General features: G+C 41.5%; 1 protein-coding gene across 1 annotated transcript in view; it reads left to right on the forward strand.

Annotated features, from left to right (window-relative positions):
• The first annotated feature begins 1381 nt into the window (after positions 1-1381).
• The window catches only part of RERG (RAS like estrogen regulated growth inhibitor), a 131823-nt gene continuing 108687 nt past the window's right edge, over positions 1382-24517 (forward strand). The window contains exons 1-2 of the mRNA XM_065940854.1: positions 1382-1573; positions 5301-5464. Of these exons, the coding sequence (XP_065796926.1) occupies positions 5404-5464 (61 nt within the window). The 5' untranslated portion in view covers positions 1382-1573; positions 5301-5403. The remainder of the gene's footprint in view (positions 1574-5300; positions 5465-24517) is intronic.

The raw sequence follows: 24517 nt of genomic DNA on the forward strand, positions 1-24517 counted from the left end.
GTTTCATGGAAAAGGCTAAGAAATAAAAATGAGTACAGTGCAAATATGATGATGGAGCACGGGGTGCTAGGAGACATAGAGTTGGGTCATCTAACCCAAGTGTGTATTTAGCAGCAGGACATACGTTTGTGATGAGAAAAGTCACAGAGGAGACAGTATTTGAGATTTCTCAAAGAATTCTTAGGACAACTCCTAAGCTGCAAGGAGATTCCTGCCTCTGCCCCAGACCCAACTGCTCTGGCCAGTGTGGTCCACAACTCATGGCCGCAGTGACTTTTCAGGTGAGCTGGCCCCAGGGAACAGCCTCAAGAACACACCGCAGATTTTACACTCAGCTCGATACCTGTCTGCTCTATGTGATAGTTTCCTGGAGCCCTCCTGGTATCTTGCTAAAAGATACCTAGGTTTCAAAGGGAAAAAATAACCTAGGTGTTTCCTGCTCCTCTAACCAGAAGTGTCATAGTCTTTGGAAAATCATTCAGCCTCTCTGAAATGCATCTCCTCATCTCTGAAAGGATAATAATTTTAAATATGAGTGCTTACCTCAAGGAGGGTATAAATACCAAGTAAGATAAGAGATATGAAAGGTGGTCTAGCATAGCACGAATATTAATTGTGTTTGCTAGGTTTCGAGGATGATGGACAGTGACTTCAATACAACCGTTATTTGCCGATCTTGTAAGGAGAGTGTGAAGCTTTTGGAACTTTCTCAAATATACAGATATGAATTTCCATTAAATTCAGTATGTATGTCTCTTCTAGCATCTCAGCTTCCAACCCGGCCTGAATTTCATTCCAACCATTTACTAGCCTTGGGGACAAGTATCCGACTCTTTGACCTCCTGGACTATAGCCCGCCAGGCTCCTCCGTCCATGGGATTTCCTAGGCAAGAATATTGGAGTGAGTTGCCATCTCCTTCTCCGAGGGATCTTCCCCACCCCAGGGATCGACCCTGCGCCTTCTGAATTGCAGGAGGATTCTTTACCGCTGAGCCATCCGGAAAGCCCCAGGAAAAGTTCTTCATCCTCAGTTTCCTCTTGGGTCTCATGGGGATAATTAAACATGCCTCTAAAGGATGGTTTGAAGTAGGGAATAGAAAACATCACGCATGCTTTCACACGCGAGGTTTTAACCAAGGGAAGAGGTCCTTCTGTGAGAACCCAGAGGCCGGGAACTGAGTGGGGCCAAGCGGAAAGTGTCTCGGGTGCAGCGAAGGCGGGTATATGGATGGATGCTCCACTCTGCAGCCGGAGGCGGCCTCGCGTGGGGAGCGGGGCGCTGGTGCCGGTAGGGGGCGCCGGAGCGCCGCACTGCAGCATCCCGGCGGCCTCCCGGGCTGAGCTCGCGTCCTGCCGCAGTCCCTCGGCCGCTAGTCGGAGCGAGCGGCAGCGAGGAGTCCCCGGCCGCTCCGCCAGCACTTGCCGCCGCTCCCACCCACGATCTCAGCCCAGCGGCTGGGAAACGCCCCCCGCAGACTGCGCTGCGCAACGTGGGAGGGTTAGCGGTCCCGGGGAACCGCTTCCGAACTTGCCAGGGGACCGCGGCTCTCCCGGGCCTGGAGAGTGTGAACAGGTGAGTGTAACGCACGTGCCCAGGTGGCCCTTTCGGGATGACTTCCTGCAGACCCTTCGGAGCCCCTGAACGCTTGGCCTCTGGGGCGGTCCTCCTGGTCCCTGGGTCCTCCCAGGCGGGGGTTGGGGGTCGCCGAGAGGGTGATCTGAGCGCCAGCGCCAGGGGCTTGACAGCGTCAAGGGGCTGAGACCAGAAATGCTCTTTAGACTCAGGTTCCATTCTCTGCCTAGATTGAGAGCAAATGACCTGCAGTCCACGATGGGCTTGTTTATCATTCCAGGATACCTGTTGCTTTCTGAGCAACGCTGTAGCCAGGGGTCTCCTACAGTCGTCCTCCTCCCTGTGCATGCTGCGTTGTGATAAAATGAGGGACAATTCCTGGTAATGAGACTGGCAAAACTTGGTTTCAGAGCTAGAGAAGGAGTGGCCCAAAGAGAATCTCAGCCCCACCGTCAGATTAGAGTCTTTGTTTCCCTAAACACCTGCACTTTATTTTGATGAGACCATGAACACAGAAGTTGAAACAACTATTACCTTATAAAGATGCTTGTAAGTATAATAGTTTAGGGATTTATTATGAATAAATCGTTTTTTTAATAAATAAGATCAGCTTATAGTGAACTAAATGTCATAGGCCTATTGGTCTGCAAGCTCTTTGAAGATGACCATTTGCGATTAGCATGATTGTGGGATGAATCAATGCATGCATTAGTAATAACAGAATTTGGAGTCTTCCTAAGCTTTCTTTTGGTACCTTTCTGTTTAGGAAAAAGATCAATTCACTTTTAATCTGTCAAATGAACCTCTTACCTGTGATTTTATCTTTAGTAGTGATAGGAACTGAGAAATTTTTTGTCCTATTAAAACACTGTCCACCTAAAAACTGAACGGCAGCTTCGAGACCCAGACAGAATACTTCTGCCCAACAACATGAAAACAAATGTTTTCTTCCATCCTTGTCATGGAAGGTCTTGGATCATGAATTATTTTGAACATCAGAGACTTGGCAATAGGTCCCTTATTAACACAATTGACACATTCATCTTTGCTTCCTGTCTTTATCAAATGTAACTTTTTCACATATTCATGTGAGAAAATGTTCAAAGATGTATGTCAGTTTTGTGTCTCCCTTTAAGGGGTTTTTCTTAACATAACCTAAAATTGACACTAACTAGCTGTATCTTTTTTACGTTATATATGAAACATTCAACCCACATGATTTCTCTTTCTTATGTGAAATTCCTCTGCCTCTGAGGCCATTTGGGAATTACTGAAAAACTTGACTTAACAAGTGTGTGGTTTTTTTTTTTTTTTTAAATCACATTTGATGGCTACTCTCTTGAAGCATAAATCAGATAGTAAATTATTTGGATTTTTATGGGCATGGGAATGAGAAGTCCTGCATGAAATAACAAATTGTTGTTTATACAAGCTCCAGACACTTGCATGTTCTATGTTTCAAAGAAATGCTTGCCATTCTTATTTAGAATTCATTTAGTTAATATATCTCAATAGATTATGTTTCTGTGATGCTTCTGTGATGAAGCACTGAACTTTAAACATAGAGGCCTTTTCTTAATGAATGCACATAAAATGACAACGGAATTCTTTTATCTTTAGCCGCAAGTGTGGGACTGGACAAATTACAGATGTTACAACTACGTTTTGTGCTACTAATGATCACTAAGGAGTTTTTTCATTATTTTGATGAAGTAAACAACAGCCAATGCTAATGTTGACCTTTCTGTCCTTCGGAGGAAGCTCTGACACTGTGAAAGTCAGCAAATACAGAATTTGTGAGGCAGAGGTCAATGGTTTAGATGCATAGGGAAGGAAACAATTACATGTTAATCTCTTTGTAGAAATACTTTTTCAGAAGAACTTTTACTTTTTTTCTTTCTCTGGAAAAGCTCTTTTAGAAAATTTGTAGATGCCAAAACCCTGGCAGGAGCAGTTCATATGTTTAGATAACAGACTTGAACGTGAAGTCTTGTATTTAAGATGAAAACATCGATTGCAGAAGTTCAGAGTGGGGGAGCCTACAGTTCATGTGAAAATGTGAGCCTTAATATGAGTGATTGTGCTGGAATATAACCAGCATGCCTTGATGAAGAAGAGGAAGAATCCCATGAAACTTGTGCTGGATCATTTGTCAAGTCACATTTCAAGGGGTTGAATGCAGAGGATGCCATGTTTCTAGAGTGATTAAAATGGCAAATGCCAGAGAAGGGAGCTGTATATGGTCAAGACGGAAGGTGAGGGTCAAAAAGCATAAACAAGAACAGATGTCTCCATGTAGAACCAAGGAAGAGACTGGGTCTCACTTTCCAAGGAAGTAGAAGTCTAGAATGGGACCAAGCCTCCGAGTAATTGCTAGGTACTTGAAGGGCTCTGAGTGAAAGAAAAGAAAAAGCTGATGTTATGCTCCTCCTCCCCCCACCCCAGGAAGTGGTAAATTAGACCCTGAGTGGTTATTAGATGGTTGCCTGGTCATATGAAAGGGCTCCTGTGATGGTTGGAGAATTTTTTTTTCATTAACTCCAAGACTCCAATTTTACATTTCCGTGGTACCAAGGACCTTGGCGTCATTCCTAAAGCACCCATAGTATAAAGTGGGCTTGCATCTGTGCTAAGCTACTGCAGTTTTGTCCGACCCGTGTGACCCTACGGACTGTAGCCTGCCAGGGTCTTCTGTCAGGGTTTTCTCCAGGCAAGAATACTGGAGTGGGTTGCAGTGCTCCCCTCCAGGGGGTCCTCAGGGACTGAACCCGCATCACTTACATCTCCTGCATTGGCAGGCAGATTCTTTACCACCAGTGCCACCTGGGAAGCTTACGCTTACATAATGTCATTTACCAGGTGGTGCTAGTGGTGAAGAATCTGCCTGCCAGAGCAGGAGACTTGCAGGAGACCGGGTTTCTGATCCCTGGGTCAGGAAGATCCTCTGGAGGAGAAAATGGCAACCAACTCCAGTAGTCTTGGCTGGAGAATCCCATGGACAGAGGAGCCTGGGCGGCTATAGTTCATGGGGTCACAAGGAGTCAGACATGACTGAGCACCCAAGTGTTATGACAATGCCATAAACTAATGTACTTGAGGTTGTTATAACAGCATTTATCTTTTGTGTTCCAGGGCACTGTGCCTAGGAAAATGTAAACATATGTATATGTTATGTATCAATTTTAGGAACGTGGGTATCTGTTACATGACTTGACCTTGTGACCTAGTGAATGGAGATAAAACTTAAACCTTGAAAGGCAAATTCAATCATGTTATAGTGGGGTTAGCTAGTAGGAATGTGTATTAGTCAGCCCAAAGGGAAATCGAATTCCAAATGTGACTGTCTCCGTCATGTGTGTGTTTGTATATTGAGTGTTTACAGGCACATGGTAAATACATGTATTCACAGACAAGGATTTGTTATCAATTACTGACATAAAACATTCTTTGAGGAAGTGCTTTTGAAAATGCTATCTTGTGTTAAAAAAAAAAAAAAAAAAGTATGTTTTAGAACCAGACAGATTGAAGAGCAAGTCCTGGAACTATTATTTTTTAGTTGAATGGTTTACAGTAAATCGCTTGAGCCCTCTTGCAGGAGTGTGGTGGCGATCCACAGGGAAGATGCTGATCAAGTCAATGATTCTGGCACATAGAAGACGCTTAATAAATACGAAGTTCTTTCTCCAGTCACTTTCTCCAGTGAATTCCCAAATCTCTTTTGTTTAAGGATTGCAGATTTACCATGATATGGTGAATCCCAGGGCTGGAAACAAAAAGATCTTCTCAGCTCTTTAGTTTGAACCACAGTGAATTGTCTACCAGCATCCAGCATGGCTAAAAGTGCAGAGGTCAAACTGGCAATATTTGGGAGAGCAGGCGTGGGCAAGTCAGGTAAGGTGTTTGTTGTGATTGTAGTGTGTGTGTGTCTGTGTGTGTCTTTGTTACTGCGCTTTGTTACCGGGGGTGGGGGGGTGGGGGGGGGAAGGTGAGGGGGGTGGTGGGAGGGGGCGGTTGGCATATCTCCTATTCTCCTGTGTGGCTCTATTAGATGAAGCATCTTTCTCTTTAACTCAGATTTTCATTTTGCATAATCAGGTTTTATGTCCTCATTTGCTTCTTTATGGTAAAGCAGCGCTGTTGATAATACACAAGGCAATGGATATGTCAGAGGTCTTGATATTCCAAGGAAGGATTCCGAATTCCAGAGAAATAGGATTGGAGAAATTAAAACGTACATTTGCTCTTTTTTTTTTTTTTTGTCTAAATGAGATCCTGAGGGGCCAATGTAATATCTCATCAATCTCTATATGCTCAGCAACCGACTCAATGTCAAGCATGTGTTGAGTGCTGAATAAATGCGTCTTTACAAGGAGAAGAATTCTACTATTGTTATCCAAAGCAGGGTTCGACTGCTCACTGCTCAAAAGTCAATAAAGAGGCCAGATTGGTGGAAAGGAAAGTTTGCCTTATTTTGGATTCTGGCAACCAGGAAGGGAGAGAGGACATCTGTCTAAAGGCTGACTCCTCTGCACCCCAATCAGGGCACATGAATTTTTATAGACAGAGGGAGGGGGCTACATGCAGAAACCACACAGTCAGCTCTGACAGTCATCCTGAAATTGATCATCGATGGTCTGATCAGCATCATCTTGATTGTTTTTAGTACAGTTAATTTTCAGTTCCCAGGTCAGTTTGTTTCCATTTCCTTGAGGCCAGTTCTTGGAATTGCGACAGCTTATGTCACGGCTACAGTCTGGGCATCCTGTACTTAACTCTCCACCTGGTAAAGCTTTCAGTATCTAGACGAGCTCACAGGATATGCCTCAGAATATTATCTACAACCCTTAAGAAGGGAACTAGGGGTCCTTGACTTTGCTTAATGACGACATTATTGTTATTTGGTCTCCTTTGACTATTTTTCTTTGTTTCTGCATATTCTCACTTCTCTAATTAAACGTATTTGGCTAGTTTTTCCACAGACAAAAGGCAGGCAGAGGACATGGGGGAAGGACCATAGAGTTCTGCTCCATTTCATTGTCACTTGACACGTCTAAAATCAGGGAGGACTGTGAAGGCTGGAATGTGCCTGACCTCAAGGGAAACATATTGCCAGCACCTCTAGGGTCAATTTAAATGACCAGATTGTGGTGCTCCTCAGTAAATGAGAGCCTTTAGTGTTCCACACCTGAGGAAATGTTTGCAGACCTCTCAGGTGAAGGACAAAATGGTGGAAGTGAAAAATGTATCTAGTCCAATTTGAAAAACAGATCTCAGATTTTATAATTAAAGAGTGCTAAGCAAGTGTTGCTAAAATGCCAGGGTAACGTGGTTTTTCAGAGAATGTTGCTTTGGTCTCTTACTGGAAGAAAGACTCATAATTGATTTTGTTCACTGAGCTTTTGGTTCTCAAGAGAGGACTCTAACAGACATAGTGCATGTGTGTTTGTAGAGAGAAGCCTGTTCAGATCATCCGATACAACAGGTCATCCAAACACTTATGTTGTTGTTGTTGTTCTGTCATTAAGTCATGTCTGACTCTTTGTGACACCATAGACTGTAGCCCACTAGGCATCTCTGTCCTCCACCGTCTCATGAAGTTTGCTCAAATTCATATCCCAGACACATATGAGCAGTCATTAATTCTGTAACCAACCTCTCTTTCCAAATTGGCTCTCTGGTTTCATTTCAGCAGTAAATACTGCCGACTCTGAGTCTTTCTCTCTCTTTTTCTTATAATTTTCTTGAGAGGGCTCTTCTCTGCCATCACCCTTTTCTCCCACTTGCTATTTGCTTTGGCCTTTGGCAGAAATCAGGTAAAGAAAGTAATAGACAGTTGGCAAGGCTAAGAAACTGCCAGCCTTCACAAGCTCTAAGATTGTTAAACTCCTCCCTATTCATCTTAGTTTTCTGATCGCAAGCATGCATGCTTGCTTGCATGCATGCTAAGTTGACTCAGTCGTGTCCGACTCTTTGTGACCCTATGGACTGTAGCCTGCCAGGCTCCTCTGTCATTGGGATTCTCCAGGAAAGAATACTGGAGTGGGTTGCCATGCCCTCCTCCAGGGGATCTTCCTGACCCAGGGATTCAACCCGTGTCTCTTATGCTGCCTGCATTGTCAGGCGTGTTCTTTACCACTAGCGCTGCTTGGGAAGCCTTCCTGATAGTGTGAGAACCTAACTTTTGTGGCTGGTGGAAGGATCTGGAGAATGAGGAAACTGTTTCAGTGAGTGGAGGAGGAGGGTGAGGCAGTGTGTGGGAAAATTCGTTCTGCCCACAAGAGCTGGCCTGAATTTTCACCAGTGAGGGATCAAGGCTCAGAGCTCATTGTTTAACATCTATTCATTCACAATTTAACATAGGCAATAAGGAAAGGGGAATTTTTAAACCTTATGCCATCACCAAAAGTAAGTCTACATGCTTTGGAAAGTGAATCACGAAAATAAAAATACAGTTGAGAGAATCACTTACTTTCTGTACCGTATGCGTGCTGCATGCTGAGTTGCTTCAGTCCTGTCTCTGTGCGATACTATGGACTGTAGCCCACCAGGCTCCTCTGTCCATGGAATTCTCCAGGTAAGGATACTGGAATGGGTTGCCATGCGCTCCTCCAGGGGATCTTTCTGACCCAGGGATTGAACCTGCATCTCTTACGTCTCCTGCATTGGCAGGCAGGTTCTTTACCACTAACATCACCTGGGAAGCCTGTGTACCCTATAACCACGGCTTTTTCATCTGTATTATCTCTGAACAAACTGGGTATCTCCTTCTGTCAAGGCTGACCCATCAGAGCATAGACCTCAGTTGGCTTTGTCTCCCCCAAAATAGTTTCAATCCTTGTTTCAAGGCTTCCTCTCATTCTCTACTGACCTTTTCCCCTAAGCATTTCTTTGTCCACTACTCCATCTTTTTCTTTTCTCCAAGGTTATTGAACATGGACTCTGGCCTCAGTGTCTTAACTTTTTTTTGACTTCCTGTTCATTGCTTAAACAACTTTCACTGTGATCATACTGCTGAAACTGATTTTACAAAGGTGAGGGCTTCCCAGGTGACCCAGTGGTAAAGAATCTACCTGCCAATGCAGGAGACGCAAGAGATGAGGGTTTGATCCCTGGGTCGGGAAGATCGCCAGGAGGAGGATATGGCAACCCACTCCAGTATTCTTGTCTGAAAACTCCCATGGACAGAGGAGCCTGTTGGCCTACAGTCCATGGGGTTGCAGAGAGTTGGACATGACTGACCACACACACACCATTGATCAATAGCCAACCAATCTAATGAATCTTTCCCAGCTCTGATCTTCTTAGAACTCTTGTTACCGTTTAACACTACTACTTACTCTTTCCTAAAACGCCTGCCTTCCCAGGCTCCCATTACATCACCCTGCTTGGCTTTCCTGCCACTTTTCTGTTGACCCTAAGCAGCTGGCCTACCTCTCAAAGATCGGAGCTTCCAGCTTCCACATACTATTCTCTTGTCTTCATGCTCCATACCCTCAGGGAATGAGCCCTCACGCCCAGAGCTTGAAGATAATACCTGCCCAAGAAGTCCACATTCTGCAGACCTTGGTTTTAACTTATGGAAAGTGCAGAAGTGGAACTTGTTAATTAAGGTCCTTCCCAAGTCTTAAATCCTATGATTCTTGATTAATAACTCTTCTTTGGACTGATTTCTCACTCTACCTTATATACATTCTGCCATGGGTGTTTATTTTCATTTAGGGGAAGATGACAGTGATAGACCACATGCCTTTAAACAATTGCCTTTTTGTCTGTCATCTATAAACAGGCAGTGTTTTCCTATTTCAACATGAGACTGTTTTCCCGAGACCTTGTAACCACACCTCCCATTTAAAAAGAAGTATTGGTTTAACTTATGTATGGGAGTCAGTTCTGAGACCTTTTCCCAGAGTTCAGTGAAAACAACCTCAGAGGACTTGATAACCTATCAGCTTTGAAACCAGACTCTAGCCATGGTGAATTCATATTTATTCTAGTTCTTTATTAATATGGATAGCTCAGTCTCTGCCTTGTCATTGCACTCTACCTTCATCTTCCTATTGTACAGATTGTATCTGTTTTGTAAGTAACTTTTGTTTTTTTTTAAGTCTGCAAGAAATTATACCTTCTGGAATGTATTCGGCTCCTCACTTACTCAAATGCCTCCCCAAATGACCATGATCTACTTGTGGGCTCAAACAATCCATTTCTCACCAAACACACAGCAGGAGATGTATTCCTAGGAAGGGCGGGGCAGCAGGTGACCTTGGTGTGGTAGAAACTGAGTGTCTCTGCTTTGAACCTGGGTCTAAGTGTCAGACACGACTTGGCAACTGAACAACAACTGTGTGAATTGCTTCAGAGGCTTCAAGTCTGCCATAGCCTATCTGCTATCCCCCACACTCAATACCAATTTGGAATTTAGTATGCTTAGTTACTCAGTCATGTCCAACTCTTTGAGACCCCTTGGACTGTAGCCCACCAGGCGCCTCTGTTCATGGGATTCTCCATGCAAGAATTCTGGAGTGGGTAGCCAATTCCTTCTCTAGGGGATCTTCCTGACCCAGGGATCGAACCCAAGTCTCCTGCATTGCAAGCAGCTTCTGTACACTCTGAGTCTCCAGGGAAGCCCAGGCACTTAGGGTAAATAAGACCAACTGTCTGTTTGCTAACAGCGGCCCGGGTGGCCTGGAGTCAAGTCCAAGAGCCCCAGTGTCCTACTATTGGGTCTGACTCCCAGTTCTACACGTTATGAGCTGTGTGAACTTGGCAACTTTGACACGGCACTTAAATTCTCTGCTTCTGCAATTATACAAAGATTATAATAGGGCCTATCTCAAAGAGTTGTTGTTAGAACTGAGTGAGATATTATACACAAGTTTTTTAGATCAGTATCCGGCACAGAGTAAGCGCTCAAGTATATTACAGTTTTCAAGGTGTGCCTTTTAAATTGGTTAGTTGTCTATTGAAAACATATAAAGATATATTTCTACTCAAGTGAGTATTTGGGTTTTCAGTAAAAGTCAGAAAACTTATAATAAAAAAATTCTGTATCACTGCTCAGCACACACACACACACATACACACACACTTTTTCTGTCTCTCTCCTCTTAAATCCACAGTCTGGTCTATGTCAATTACAGCTTGACCACTGATGATCATAACAATACTTCTCCTGGCTAATATCTTGGAAATCTTGGGGAAAAACAGCCAGAAATATTTTGGTGTCCTTAATAAATTAAACCTCCTAAATTTGAAAGCGCTTCTGGTATGTAGTTGATGGCTTCCTAAGCCCAGGTAACAGATAAGCCCTCCATGTTTAAAACAGACTTTAACGGTAACCAGAACACTTTGGTTGACAGGTTGACATTAGACGCATCACCACGAGTGAAATTTAATAATGTGTTAATTACCAAACACATGGGGTATGTCTCTGTGTGTATGTGTATTGCAGAATTTACAGGGTCTTCTGGATCAGGAAGATTCTTCTTCCTTCTGTCTAGTTTTGGCAGTTCTTGCAGTTCTGTCTTCAAGTGATCTTTTTGGCTTAGTGAACTCACTGGTTCAGCATGGGGAGCACTGTATGGATGCTTCAAAGTGTAGAGTCAAGGGAAGCCCCGAGTTTTCCCAACCCTTTCCTTTTTCTGTTGCCCCAGCAGAGCAAATGTTTTTCTTCTCTGGCTAAGGATAAGGCAGCCAGTAATAACATGGCATGTAGGACATAGATTTTCCTCACATGTTTGCATCAGCCTCTAATGTGACAAGTAATGAAAGCAAAAAGACCTGTCGTAAAACCTAGAATGCACACCATATTTATTATGTAAATGCTTCCTGAATTCGCAGTATTCAAATGGGTAGTATGTGTGGGAGGAGCCAGAACAGAAACAACTGAAATTTTCAATTCCGTTTCACAGTTGGCATTCTCATTTTAGGACTGAAATATTGTGTGCCTTAGCTAAATATATTTCTTGAAAGGGCTAGTCTCAAAGTTAATGGAGTAACCCTTGTTCTCTAATTCAAAAGCCAGTTGATTCACTCATCCGTGAAGGCCTAAGTTCATAGACTCAGATTGCTGGACTGTAAATTGGGGTGCCAAACACAAACAAGCATGTGATATCGTTTCCCTTGGCACAAAGAGATTTATTTTTTTCTTCCCTTCTCTTGCTCTTGTTTGATTTTCCCTCTGTCTTAATTATAAAAAGTTTTGAGAAGTTCTTTTCATTTTATCTTCAAGTAGGACAGGCAAGGACAATGCTGATTTTAAACATAACTCTTCCAATGAGCATTGGATACTGCTTTAATATGCATGTGTCCTTTATGGCTGAGTTATATTTATGAAATCACATATAATTAATGTATTAAGTAAAAACAATATCAGTGGTGTCTTAGGTAGGTCAATTTCCTTAATGCTATAGTATGTTTTAGAACTTTTTCTTTACCCAAGTAGTTACACCAGTCTATATCCTTCATTGGAAGGACTGATGCTAAAGCTGAAACTCCAGTACTTTGGCCACCTCATGCGAAGAGTTGACTCATTGGAAAAGACCCGGATGTTAGGAGGGATTGGGGGCAGGAGGAGAAGGGGACGACAGAAGATGAGATGACTGGATGGCATCACCAACTCGATGGACATGAGTTTGAGTAAACTCTAGGAGTTGGTGATGGACAGGGAGGCCTGGCGTGCTGCGATTCATGGGGTTGCAAACAGTCAGACACGACTGAGGGACTGAACTGAACTGAACTGATATCCTTCATTTATAATGAACAGTGTAGATGGATGCTTCTTAAACATTGTCTCCAAGGTACTTTACAAAAGAAGGAGAGGGGGACTTCCCTGGTGATCCAGTGGTTAAGACTTTGCCTTCCAATGCAGGGGGTGTGGGTTTGACCTCTGATAGGTAAACTAAGGTCTCACATACCTTGAGGCTGAAGAACCAAAACATTAAACAGAAACAATATTGTAACATATTCAATAAAGACTTTAAAAACGGGCCACATCAAAAAAATCTTGAAAAACTAAATAAATAAAAGGAGGAGAAAGATCTAAAGGATTGGGTCATACAAGCATCTCATTACAGTCATGTAATTCTATTGCATGTTTTATTGATTATATAAGTATAGGCAAAATTTGATATCAATAGTAATATATAATATTAACTAAAATAGTGTTTATAATATTAGTATTAAATTATTAATAGTAATGTGTGAATATTAACATACCATGCTTGTTTGAATATAAAAATTATTTTCTCTAAAAATCAGTGACCAAAAGGGACTCTTCATGAAGATATAGCAAGTCGATCTGTGGCTTCTATAACACCTAGGCATCGGGTACAGTTCCAGGAACAAGCAGGTTCAGCTGTGTGCATCACATGATGTGAGCACTGACTCCTGTACTTTACCTACTTAAGAGCCAATCAGCTCTTCAAGTTCTTGTTTATTCTTGTCCTAAGACTATACAGTATAATCTTAATGATAAATTTTCTTTAGCTATTTGTTTAGGTAAAAAGATGGACAGATTGTGTTTCAGGTGGGTGCAGAACTTCCATGGCTCCTGGAAGAAGTCTGTGTGTGTGTGTGTGTGTGTGTTTGTGTGTGTGTGTGTGTGTGTGTGTGAAGATGCCTTACCTAAGTAGTTGTTGAAATTTAAAGATTACCAGCAATGAGGTCCATTGGTTATTGTGCAGTTAGTTGATGGTTAGAGAAGTAATTGTTTTTTTTTTTTAGTGGATTGGATCAAAGAGAGGAAAGTGGCATTGAGATGTTTCAATGGGGCTGGGAAAATAGTTGTTCTCTTGTCATAAAATATGGTAATGTGGCTTTGGAGCTTTTATACCTTCCTTTACCTGCAAAGATGGAAAACCAGAAAGAGGCAAACAGCCAAAACAAGTTGATTTTCTTTCAGTTGTTCCACCCCAAGAGGAATAAAAGGGTGTTTTCAAATTGCAGGTGTATACCTATGTGTGCATGCTAGCTCGCTTTAGTCATGTCTGACTCTTTGCAACCGTTTGGACTATAGGCCACCAGGCTCCTCTGTCCATGGAGTTCTTCAGGCAAGAAGCTGAAATGGGCTGCCATGCTCTCCTCCAGGGGATCGACCCAGGGATTGAACCCACATCTCCTGAAGCTCCTGAATTGCAGGTGGATTCTTTTACTGCTGAGTCACCGGGGAAGGCTATACCTAGGGAAATATACAAAAACTCAGACTTCTATGCAAGACTTAAGTCACGCTGAGCTTTCTTACATGCCCAGGAAGTCAAGCAAAAATGAGGAATCATGCTTATAAGGGTTTAGAAAATGGAAAGGAAAGAAAGAAGAGGAAAGAAAAAATTAAAATCATAAAAATCAGTTGCTTATTGGTGGGTAAACATTTTTGTAGACTGGCAGTGACCAATTCTTAAACTTTTCTCTTAAAAAAATATAATTAGGAAGAAACTATACTGGAAAACAGAACAAACAAAATCAAGAACTGTTTTTCAACGGCAAAAGGGCATATCTCTGTCCTGGTTTTTTTCTGTTTAAATATATTATTAGAATTCAGTTGTCCTTTATTTTTATCTGATAGTTAATTTACTCACTGAAATACTTCGCTGTAGTTAATTATCAGTCGCTAGCTGGTTCCATTTTGATCTTGTTTTCTTGGCAACTGACAAAGACCAACTCTGAGGAAAGGGAGGGAAGAAAATTGTAAATCATCCTTGTAATTCCCCTTTTTATTACTGGTATTTCTCCAACTTATGGGTTTGGGGAAATCAGCCAAATTTTCAAGGTGGTACTGGCCTTGAAGCCAAAATTCCAGTGCAAACGCGTCCTTGTTGTTCACGCTGCCTTTGAAAATTGATGTGGTTTCAGAAAAACAGCCATAATATCCTCCATCCCATTAAAAATGAAAGTAGTTATATTATGAAGACAAGGCAGCCTGAAATAGCTAATTTCAGCCTTGAAAAAGAAAATATGTAAAACTCTTATACATACATATGAGAGAGAGGACTTCCCTGATGACTTAGACAGTAAAGAATCTGCCTGTAATGCAGGAGACCTGGGTTTGATCCCTGGTTTGGGAAGATCACCTGTAGAAGGGAATGGCTACCACGCCAGTATTCTTGCCTGGAGAATTCCATGGACCAAGTAGCCTGGCGGGCTACAGTCCATAGGGTCACAAAATATATATATTTATATATATGAGAAAGATTATTACCTAGATCATCTGCCTCCATAGAGTCACAACCAAGGCTTCATGAAGCCCAGTTTATGACTGTGAGGCTTTTGCAACTTTGCTACTAAATGCTTTCATTTTGTAATACCCTATTCTTTTCAAACACTTTATGTTAGAAACATCATTACAATTTTGTGATATGAATTTTGTTAAAAAAAAAAAAAACTAAAGAGTTTATTTTTATCAGAGATTTTCAGTAATCAGTGAATTACCAATACATGACAAAGGCCCCTGGGAGTCCTAGATAAGTTGCCAGTGAATTCAGTCAACACTGTCAGCAACCTGTGTAATATGGACATTCCCCCATAATGCAGTATTCCATTTCTTACAGCTTTGGGTCAAACGTAAGAAGACTAGTGAATCATCTCCTGCTAAAGAATACATTTTTTATTGCTGTTATTAAAGAAGAATATGATGTACCATATTCTGTCAATATGATCTAATTTTTTTTAAAAAGTGCCCAACTGAACTGACTATCAGGATTGGGGTTTAAACTTCAAACCACCCATCACTCTCTCTTTTCATTCATCTGTCAAATGATACATCTATTTTTTTTTTTTTTCTGTGATGCCAATCTGGTTGTGAAGGTGCTTTGAAAAAGTACAAGTGTGATATAAAATATGCTCCAAATATTATCATATTCTTTAAAAAATTAATTAATTAATTAATTTTATTTTTGGCTGCCCTGGGTCTTCGTTGCTGCACACAGGCTTTCTCTAGTTTCGGAGAGCGGGGCCACTCTCTAGTTGCGGAGCACAGGCGTCCCACTGTGGTGACTTCTCTTGTTGCGGAGCCTGGGCTCGAGGGCGTGCAGGCTTCAGTAGCTGTGGCGCAGAGCACAGGCTTAATTGCTGCACAGCATGTGGAATCTTCCCAGACCAGGGGTGGAACCCGTGTCCTCTGCATTGGCAGGCAGATTCTTATGCACTGTACCACCAGGGAAGTCATATCATGCTCTTGTTATTAATATCTGTGCAGTTCTTCCCCTGTGTTCCTTGACATGTGTGTTTGGAAGAGCAGTATGGTCAGTTTCCTGGCTGTCCATCACAGGGGGCTGGATGGATACACTCAGGCCACTAGCCATCTGTGAGTGTCCTTCCACTGAATGTATACCGTTACAGACTATCGGAAGGTTGTAGATTTTCTACTGAAGGAATTTGCACTTTCAATTGTGTGAAATGAATGCACGTTAAGTTGGGATATTTTTTTAGGATCATTATGTAAGAGTCAAAAAGGGAGGTGGGTTTGCAAAAATAATTTGAACTTATGCCTCATTGGAGAAGGAAGTATGGTATGTTATAGAATTTTTTGATAGTCAAATTTTATCCTTATTAAAAAATTAAAGTTTTAAACATTTACACATTTTTGATAGACAGGCTTCTCAAAAGTATATATAAATATATGTATCTGTAAAGTGTTAGTTACTCAGTCTTGTCTGACTCTTTGTGACACCATGGACTATACCCTGACAGGCTCCTCAGTCATGAAATTCTGGAGGCAACAATAGTCGACTGGGTTGCCATTTCCTTCTCTGGGGAATCTTCCCAACCCAGGGATTGAACCCAGGTCCCCTGCATTGCAGGCAGAATCTTTTACCATCTGAGTCATCAGGGAGGCCCACATGTATCTATGTGTCTCCCTATAATCTTAAACTATGCTTTTGTTCATTCATTCAATTATTCATTCAACAAGTATGTGTTTAATACCAACTCTGTGTTCTAGAATAGCTTGCTCATGGTACAGGATTCATATACATTCTAAAAAGGCAGAGTAGCTCTTTCTGCTCTTTATTATGTCCCCAGAGCAGATGAAGACAGTATCCTCAATATACTGAATAAATTGAGTTGGACTATGTGGTCATCAAATGCCAACTGTCACTGGAGAAGCCCAGTTGTCTATGAAGCCTCTATTGCAAGATGGTGTCTCCTTTCTTCTTTGAACAGGGAAAGTAGGCAGGAAGCCCAATTGTGGAGACCTCAGCTATTTTTATTCTTGGTTTTCCATTGCCTTCCTTCTACAAGTATATTAGAGAACCATTGGAGAGAGAAAACTGTTGCTTTATAGAAATGATTGTGAAAGCTTTTATCACTGCTATACCCCTAAGAGCCTAAGCTCTACACTTTTTGAAATGTTAGGGAGAGTAAGCCTATAATTTCAAGATACTTTAAATAGCAAAATTTGAACCATGTCTTCCAAGTGCCATTCTTCATAAATCTATTTAGAATCAAACTTAAAAATCACCACCGGCAAATCATTTTTGTAGCCTATATGGCAACTGAATTTTCTTCTATTTAATTTTTCAGCACTGCTTTATTATAAGACATAGGTTGCAAAAAAATAATAAGCTATTTGTAATATAAACTGAAAAGAATGAGAATCATAGAGTAGATTTGCAGCAATCTTTTCTGAGGATAGCAAGAAAAATTGACATTTCAACTGCACCTTTAGATTCACAATCAGGTTGATGGAAACAAATAGCACCAGGTCATTCACCTTAAAACCTAAATAAAGAAACATCAGCCAGCCAGAGGTATAGAATTAGTATAAAATTTAAAGACTCAAGAGACAGTTCTCTATAACAGGTTAACCTGGGGTATCTTGTAATGCACATTAATGAAGTCTCCTTTATGTACAGTTGGGAAGGTCCCCTGGAGGAGGAAATGGCAACCCACTCCAGTATTTTTGCCTAGAGAATCCCATGGACAGAGGAGCCTAATGGGCTACAGTCCATGCAGTTGCAAAAAGTTGGACACTACTGAGAAATAATACTAAAAATACCATGTGGTCTATACATGCTACATAATTTCATCAAGAATCATATCTATATGCAAGTGTGCGTGTGCATTCGTGCTTAGTCATGTCTAACTCTTTGTGACCCCACGGACTGTAGCCTGCCACGTTCCTCTTCCATGGAATTCTCCACTAAAGAATACTGCAGCAGGTTGCCATTTCCTATTCCAGGAGATCTTCCTGACCCAGGGATCGAATCCCAAGTCGCCTGTAAGAAGGCGGGTTCTTTACCACTAGCGGCACCTGGAAAACCACTCTGTGAGGCAAATGGTTTCTCAGTCCCCTAACCAGGGATCAAACCCCTACCCCTGTGAAGTGAAAGCATGGAGTCTCAATCATTGGATTGTCAGGGAAGTCCAAGAATCACATATTTTAAATGGTCTCTTTATCATAACCAAAGTGGTTTCCTCACCTGCCTTTGACTATCTTGGTTGAAGGGAACTCAGCATAATGGGAAATAGACCATTCCATTTTTGGGCAACTGTATCAATTATAGTCTTCCAGAGAAACAGAACTAATAGGACATACACTCACTTGCACAAATTATGTAATGTCTGTATTTATTTGGGCTAGCAAGACTGAAATCTGTAAAGGAAGGTAGCAGGCTAAAAACTCAGGGAGGAGTGAATATTGCAGTCTCAAAGCAGAATTTCTTTGACTCGAAACCTCAGTTTTTGTACTGTAAGCCTTCCAATAATTGGATGAGGCCCACCCACATTAATAAGAATAATCTTCCTTGTTTAAGTCAACTGATTGTAAATGTTAACCATCTCTACCCAATAGCTTTACTGCAACTCCTACAAGATTTGATTGAATAACTGCGTCCTAGAGCCCAGCCAAACTGTCTCATGAAGCAATCACAAGTCTTCCAGTTTGTTATTTTACCTTCTTTGGAACCAAAGGCTGTTCGTCAGCTTTTACTCATTAGTTTAACTCCCTTAAAGTTCCACTGTTATTGTTTAGTCGCTAAGTTGTGTCTGACTCTGCGTCTCCATGGACTGTAGTCCTCCAGGCTCCTCTGTTCATGGGATTTCCCAGGGAAGAATGCTGGAGTGGAGAGTTCCATATAGTGCTTTAGATCCCTCTGCCTTAAGATAGCCCTGAACATACTTGAAGACGGCTATCATGCCTTTGGGGCTCCTCTGGTAGCTCAGCTGATAAAGAATCTGCCTGCAATGCAGGAAACCCTGGTTTGATTCCTGCGACAGGAAGATCCCCTGGCAAAGGGGTAGGCTACCCACTCCAGTATTCTGGGGCTTCCCTGGTGGCTCAGATGGAAAAGTATCTGCCTGCAATGCAGGAGACTTGGGTTCGATCCCTGGGTTGGGAAGAACCCCTGGAGGAGAAAATGGCAACCCACTCCAGTGTTCTTGCCTGGAAAATTCCATGAACAGGGGAGTCCATTGGACTACAATCCACAGGGTCAAGTCAGACATGATTGAGCATGAACGCATGCGTAGCCTGCCTCCACCCATGCCCGAGTTTTCTCTTCCTTCGTCTAGTACTCAGAGCGTATTTCATTTGCTCTGCAGACATCACAGTTTCTGGCCACAGCATCATCCTTTCTGTCCTACTCCAGCTGTGCATTCCATGAAGTGTGGGGCTTGGAAATGAGTGCAGGCATTTCAGATGTGGGATGCCCAGTCCAGATCAGAGCACAGCTGTGGTCTTGATACTAGATCCTTTGCTTCTGCTTAGACATTCTAAGGTCACTGTTGCTTTTACAGTGACGATGGGCACAGTGCTGACTCATGGAATGTATACTGCAAATGAAGTACATATGTTCTTTTATATATATTTTGCTATGTATGTATACATATGTATGTATGTATATGTATGTATACGCTGTTGCTGAGTCAAGCCGTCCCAAGCCTATACCTGAGGGTATGTATATTTCATTCAGGAATAGAAGTTAATTTTGTCCCCTTAAATACTGTTTTGTTCAATTTAATTCATTCTTCCAGCCTGTCAGGAGCCTTTTGGATACAGGCTGTATCATCCTTCTCTCCTTTCTGTCATCTAGAAATATGTTGGTTTTGGAACATTTTAGGCCCTGGATGCTCTTATTGAATCGTAGAATTTTCCACTTTCGTATTATTTAGCTCATCGAAATGATGAAGGATCCCAGTGAGTTTTTTTGGATTATTTTCAGCTAGTAAAGGAAAACAAAGCTCGTTGGCTCTTGGTGTGAGGACATTAACACCATATCACATTACTTCTGTATTCATTAACTAAGTTCTGTTTAGATGTGCCATAAAATAGGTTGTCTGGGAGAAAGCCTTGCAGTTATAATCCCTTGTTTGCCATTTTATTTAACATTTTTGTTTCTCACATTCTTGTCTTAGGATTCAAGGCATCTTGTTATATAAAGGGCATAACAGTCATACACTCTTATTGGTCCAAATATCTATTCCATACAGAAAGTCATTTTCTAGTCACATTACAGGGTATGTATGTATGTTCTGTACTAAAATAATTGAGCTTCAGTTCAGTTCAGTTCAATCTCTCAGTCATGTCCAACTCTTTGCGACCCCATGAACCACAGCACCCCAGGCCTCCCTGTCCATCACCAACTCCCGGAGTCCACCCAAACCCTTGTCCATTGAGTCAGTGATGCCATCCAACCATCTCATCCTCTGTTGTCCCCTTTTCCTCCCGCCCTCAATCTTTTCCAGCATTAGGGTCTTTTCAAATGAGTCAGTTCTTCGCATCAGGTGGCCAAAGTATTGGAGTTTCAGCTTCAACATCAGTCCTTCCAATGAACACCCAGGACTGACTTCCTTTAGGATGGACTGGTTGGATTTCCTTGCAGTCCAAGGGACTCTCAAGAGTCTTCTCCAACACCACAGTTCAAAAGCATCAATTCTTTGGTGCTCAGCTTTCTTTAGAGTCCAACTCTCACATCCTTACATGATCACTGGAAAAACCATAGCCTTGCCTAGATGGCCTTTTGTTAACAAAGTAATATCTCTACTTTTTAATATGCTGTCTAGGTTGGTCATAACTTTCCTTCTAAGGAGTAAGCGTCTTTTAATTTCATGGCTGCAATAATCATCTGCAGTGATTTTGGAGCCCCAAAAAATAGTCAGTCACTGTTTCCACTGTTTCCCCATCTATTTGCCATGAAGTGATGGGACCAGATGCTGTGATCTTAGTTTTCTGAATGTTGAGCTTTAAGCCAACTTTTTCACTCTCCTCTTTCACTTATGTGATGCAAATCAGAGATGACTTTGGGAAAGAGTTCTCTCCATTGGTTATATGGGTCGAGATACCAAACTTCAATCTGCCTCAGGATAAGTTGAGGGGTGTGTGTGTGTGTGTCTGTGTGTGTATGTATACATGCACACATGCACGCTCAGGTATATCTGACTCTTTGTGACCCCATGATTGTAGCCCATCAGGCTCCTTTGTCCACGGGATTCTCCAGGCAAGAATACTGGAGTGGGTTCCCATTTCCTCCTCCAGGGGATCTTTCTGACCCAGGGATCGCACCAGTGTCTCCCGCATTGGCAGGCAGATCCTTTATCATTGAGCCACCTGGGAGGCCTCCCAGAATCACATGGAAGACTTGTTAAAACATAAGATCCAGGTCTCCATCCCTGAGGTTCTGATTCAGTAGGGCTTGAGCATTTGTATTGCTAACAAATTCCAAGAGGATGCTGGTACTGCTAGTCTGGGGACCACATTTTGCAAACCATTGTTTAAGTTTGCAGAGTGTTCAGTTTCCATTTGAAATAGGTGTTTTCAGCTTTGAAAAGGCATATAACTTTTTGTGAGCTGCATGTAATAAACATTGAGTGCCAGGAATGTCATAAGTAACCCATGATACAAAGGTAAATAAAACAGACAATCTTTGTGTCCTCATGAAGCTAATATTCTAGTGGGAGTAGACTAGGTGAGCCAAAAATACTCTACTGGGGCAGAGCAAATGTGAGACTTTTCTACAGTTTCTTAAGAGCAGACTTTTTATTCTCTTCATGGCAAGATAAGTTCTGTTTAAAACATAAAACAGTGTAAGCCTCAAAAACAGTGACATACTGAGCTTTGTTTTTAAGATGATACCTTGAGCTATTTGCCAATAGTAGGGGTAGATTAGGGCTTCCCTGGTAGCTCAGTTAATAAAAGAATCTGCCTGCAATGCAGGAGACCCAGATTTGCTCCCTGGATCAGGAAAATTCCCCTGGAGAAGGAAATGACAGCCCCCAGCAGTATTTTTCCTGGGAAATCCCATGGACAGAGGAGCCTGGCGGGCTATATAGGGTCACAAGAGTTACATACAACTTAGCGACTAAACCACCACCACCACAGGGATAGGTTGGGCTATACTACTAAAGTCTGGGAATTAAATATGGTCCAAGACCATGGTACCAAATATTATACTGAGAAACGCTAAATAGACCACGTAGGAATTGAATCTGAGAAGCTTGAGTTTATTAAACCATGCTGGAGACTTCCCTAGTGGTCCAGTGGTTAAGAATCTGCCTTCCAATGCAGGGTATGTGGATTCAATCCCTGGTTGGGGAACCAAGATCCCACCTGCCACAGGGCAACTAAGCCTGTGAACCACAACTAGAGAAAGTCAGCATGCCACAACTACTAAGCCTACGTGCTCTAGAGCCTGCACTCCACAACAAGAGAAGCCCATGCACCGCAACGAGAGAAAGCCCACTAATGCAGATTAGCTTTAATGAATATACAATAATTATTCTTTCTTCAACATTTGGAAAAAATAATTTTCAATCATTTGCTGACAGTGGCATTTATAAAACTTATGCAATGGTTGTATAGGCAGAACTGCAGTGTTGAGAAAAGTTCATGAGTTTCCACTGTTTTGGATTGAAAGATAACATCTTTTTCTCGATGATACATTTCCTGTTTTTTAAAAAAATATTTTTCAAAAGCCCTCTTGTTTTATGCCATTGGGTAGTCATTTAGGAGGTGAAGCCAAAAATTGTTAAGTTAGAATAAAAAATTGGGAATATGTATCTGTCTGAAAAGCATTTGACTTCTTTTTGCATTAAGAATCTCATAAATTACAACTGAACCTAATAACTGAGCCAACTTCCTAGTCATTTGGCAACATGTATTGAATTAGATATTTTAAAGGAGGACTCAGCCACACTTGGTAGTGTGAGTAATGGTTGTCTGTTCCAATGCCTGGGACTGTTTTTCCATTCAAATATTTTATATCTTGAATTTATTTTTCTAGCAGTGTTCCAAAATGAGGTGAAATCAGGAGGACAGTAACCATAGATTTAAGTACTTGAGTCCCAAAATTTAACCCATGATTTCTTACTGTCTCCCACTTATCAATTTACAAAGATTTGTGAAATTCCTTCTATGTTCCCAATCCTTCCACCCTCTCCACCTTCCCATCATATTCCCAATAAAATGCCAGTGTTTGTGGGAGAAGTCCAGAGAACTCTATGATTGTCCTTGTCTTCAAGGACCTTAAAGTTTTGTTGTACCTGTCTGACTAGAAATCAGCTGGTGGTGGTTTCTAGCCCATTGATGGATTTTGACAAATTTCAGTTCAGTTCAGTCATTCAGTTGTGTCCGACTCTTTGTGACCCCATGAACTGCAGCACGCCAGGCCTCTTTATCCATCACTAACTCCTGGAGTCCATCCAAACCCATGTCCATTGAGTCAGTGAGGCCATCCAACCATCTCATCAATTTACATCTTGAAATATTTTTAGAAAATTATCAGAGTTGCAGAAACAGACAGAGAACACTTGTATACCCTTCACCTAGGTTCCCCACAATGATTACACCTCGTATAACTACAGCACATGATCAAATCCAGGAAACTGACATGGACAGGGTATCAGTTGTATAATATGGATACAGCTAAGCTGCAACTCTTAGAATGATCGGTTTTTGACACCATTCAGTCTCGGGGTCCATTTGAAAAGACAGTGGGAGAGCAATACAGAAGGAGAGACTTCAATTGTTTTAAAATTTGTAATTATTTATTTTGCAGTTTGTTTGAAACAGGCTTTTAATAAGGGCTTTGGATTGTAATTTTGATATGTTTCTTTCATTTCACACACACAAAAAAATTATGAGATTAAAGTTTCCTCCTCCATCAGTTTTTGAGGTTTATTTTTGTTAAGAAAAGTGCATCATTTGTTCTGGTCGTTGATCCACAATCTTTGAACTTTGCTGACTGGATCCTCATAATGTTGTGTAGCAGTCCTCTGTCCCCTGTATTTCCTGTAAACACAGGAAATTGGTAGTTAGATCCAGAGGATTTATTTTATTCAGGTTTTTATTTGTCTGTTTTGCAAGGTGCTATTATGTAGCTCTGTCAGTGTCTGGTAGAAATTGACGTTCATCGTCTAGAGTTATGCTTTCTAGAATAGCACTTTCCATAGAAATTTCTCTGGTGATGGAAGAGGTCCATATCTATTTTTACTTATTAGTTGTAGTATTTTTTATAAAAGGAAACTTCCTCTTAACAACTGCTTTGCTACTATGAAGTTCAGTTATACAGAAAAGATAGAAAAAATTGCTTACTTCTTACTCTCTATTATCAGCTGTCAGAATAATAAGTTGTTTCCTTTTCTTTCTCAAAAAGTGATATATCTTCACTCTTCTGTGGTTTTTGCTGTCCTCATGTAGTCATGATGTGTATTTTATTTTACTGTAGTCGTTGAGGTTCAAATTTGTCCATCCTTGGCTGGAAGGGGTTTACTCAGATCTCATCATGAGTTTTTAAAAGGTGAAATTCGATAAGTAAATACACTATCAGAAATTATATTTGTTGAGATCTGTGCAAGTTAGTGTCTTAAACTGTACATAAGATGGCATTCTAGCAGTTGAATTCGGGCCATATGTGCTGTAGGGATTAAGAAGAGAGAGAAAGATCAGTGGGAAGTACTTGGAGAGGTTTTGAGGGAGGCATTGAGACTGAAATACTGTAGGTTCATTGGGGTTTT

This window comes from Muntiacus reevesi, chromosome 1, assembly GCF_963930625.1.
Source record: "Muntiacus reevesi chromosome 1, mMunRee1.1, whole genome shotgun sequence".
In the NCBI taxonomy this organism is placed as follows: domain Eukaryota; kingdom Metazoa; phylum Chordata; class Mammalia; order Artiodactyla; family Cervidae; genus Muntiacus; species Muntiacus reevesi.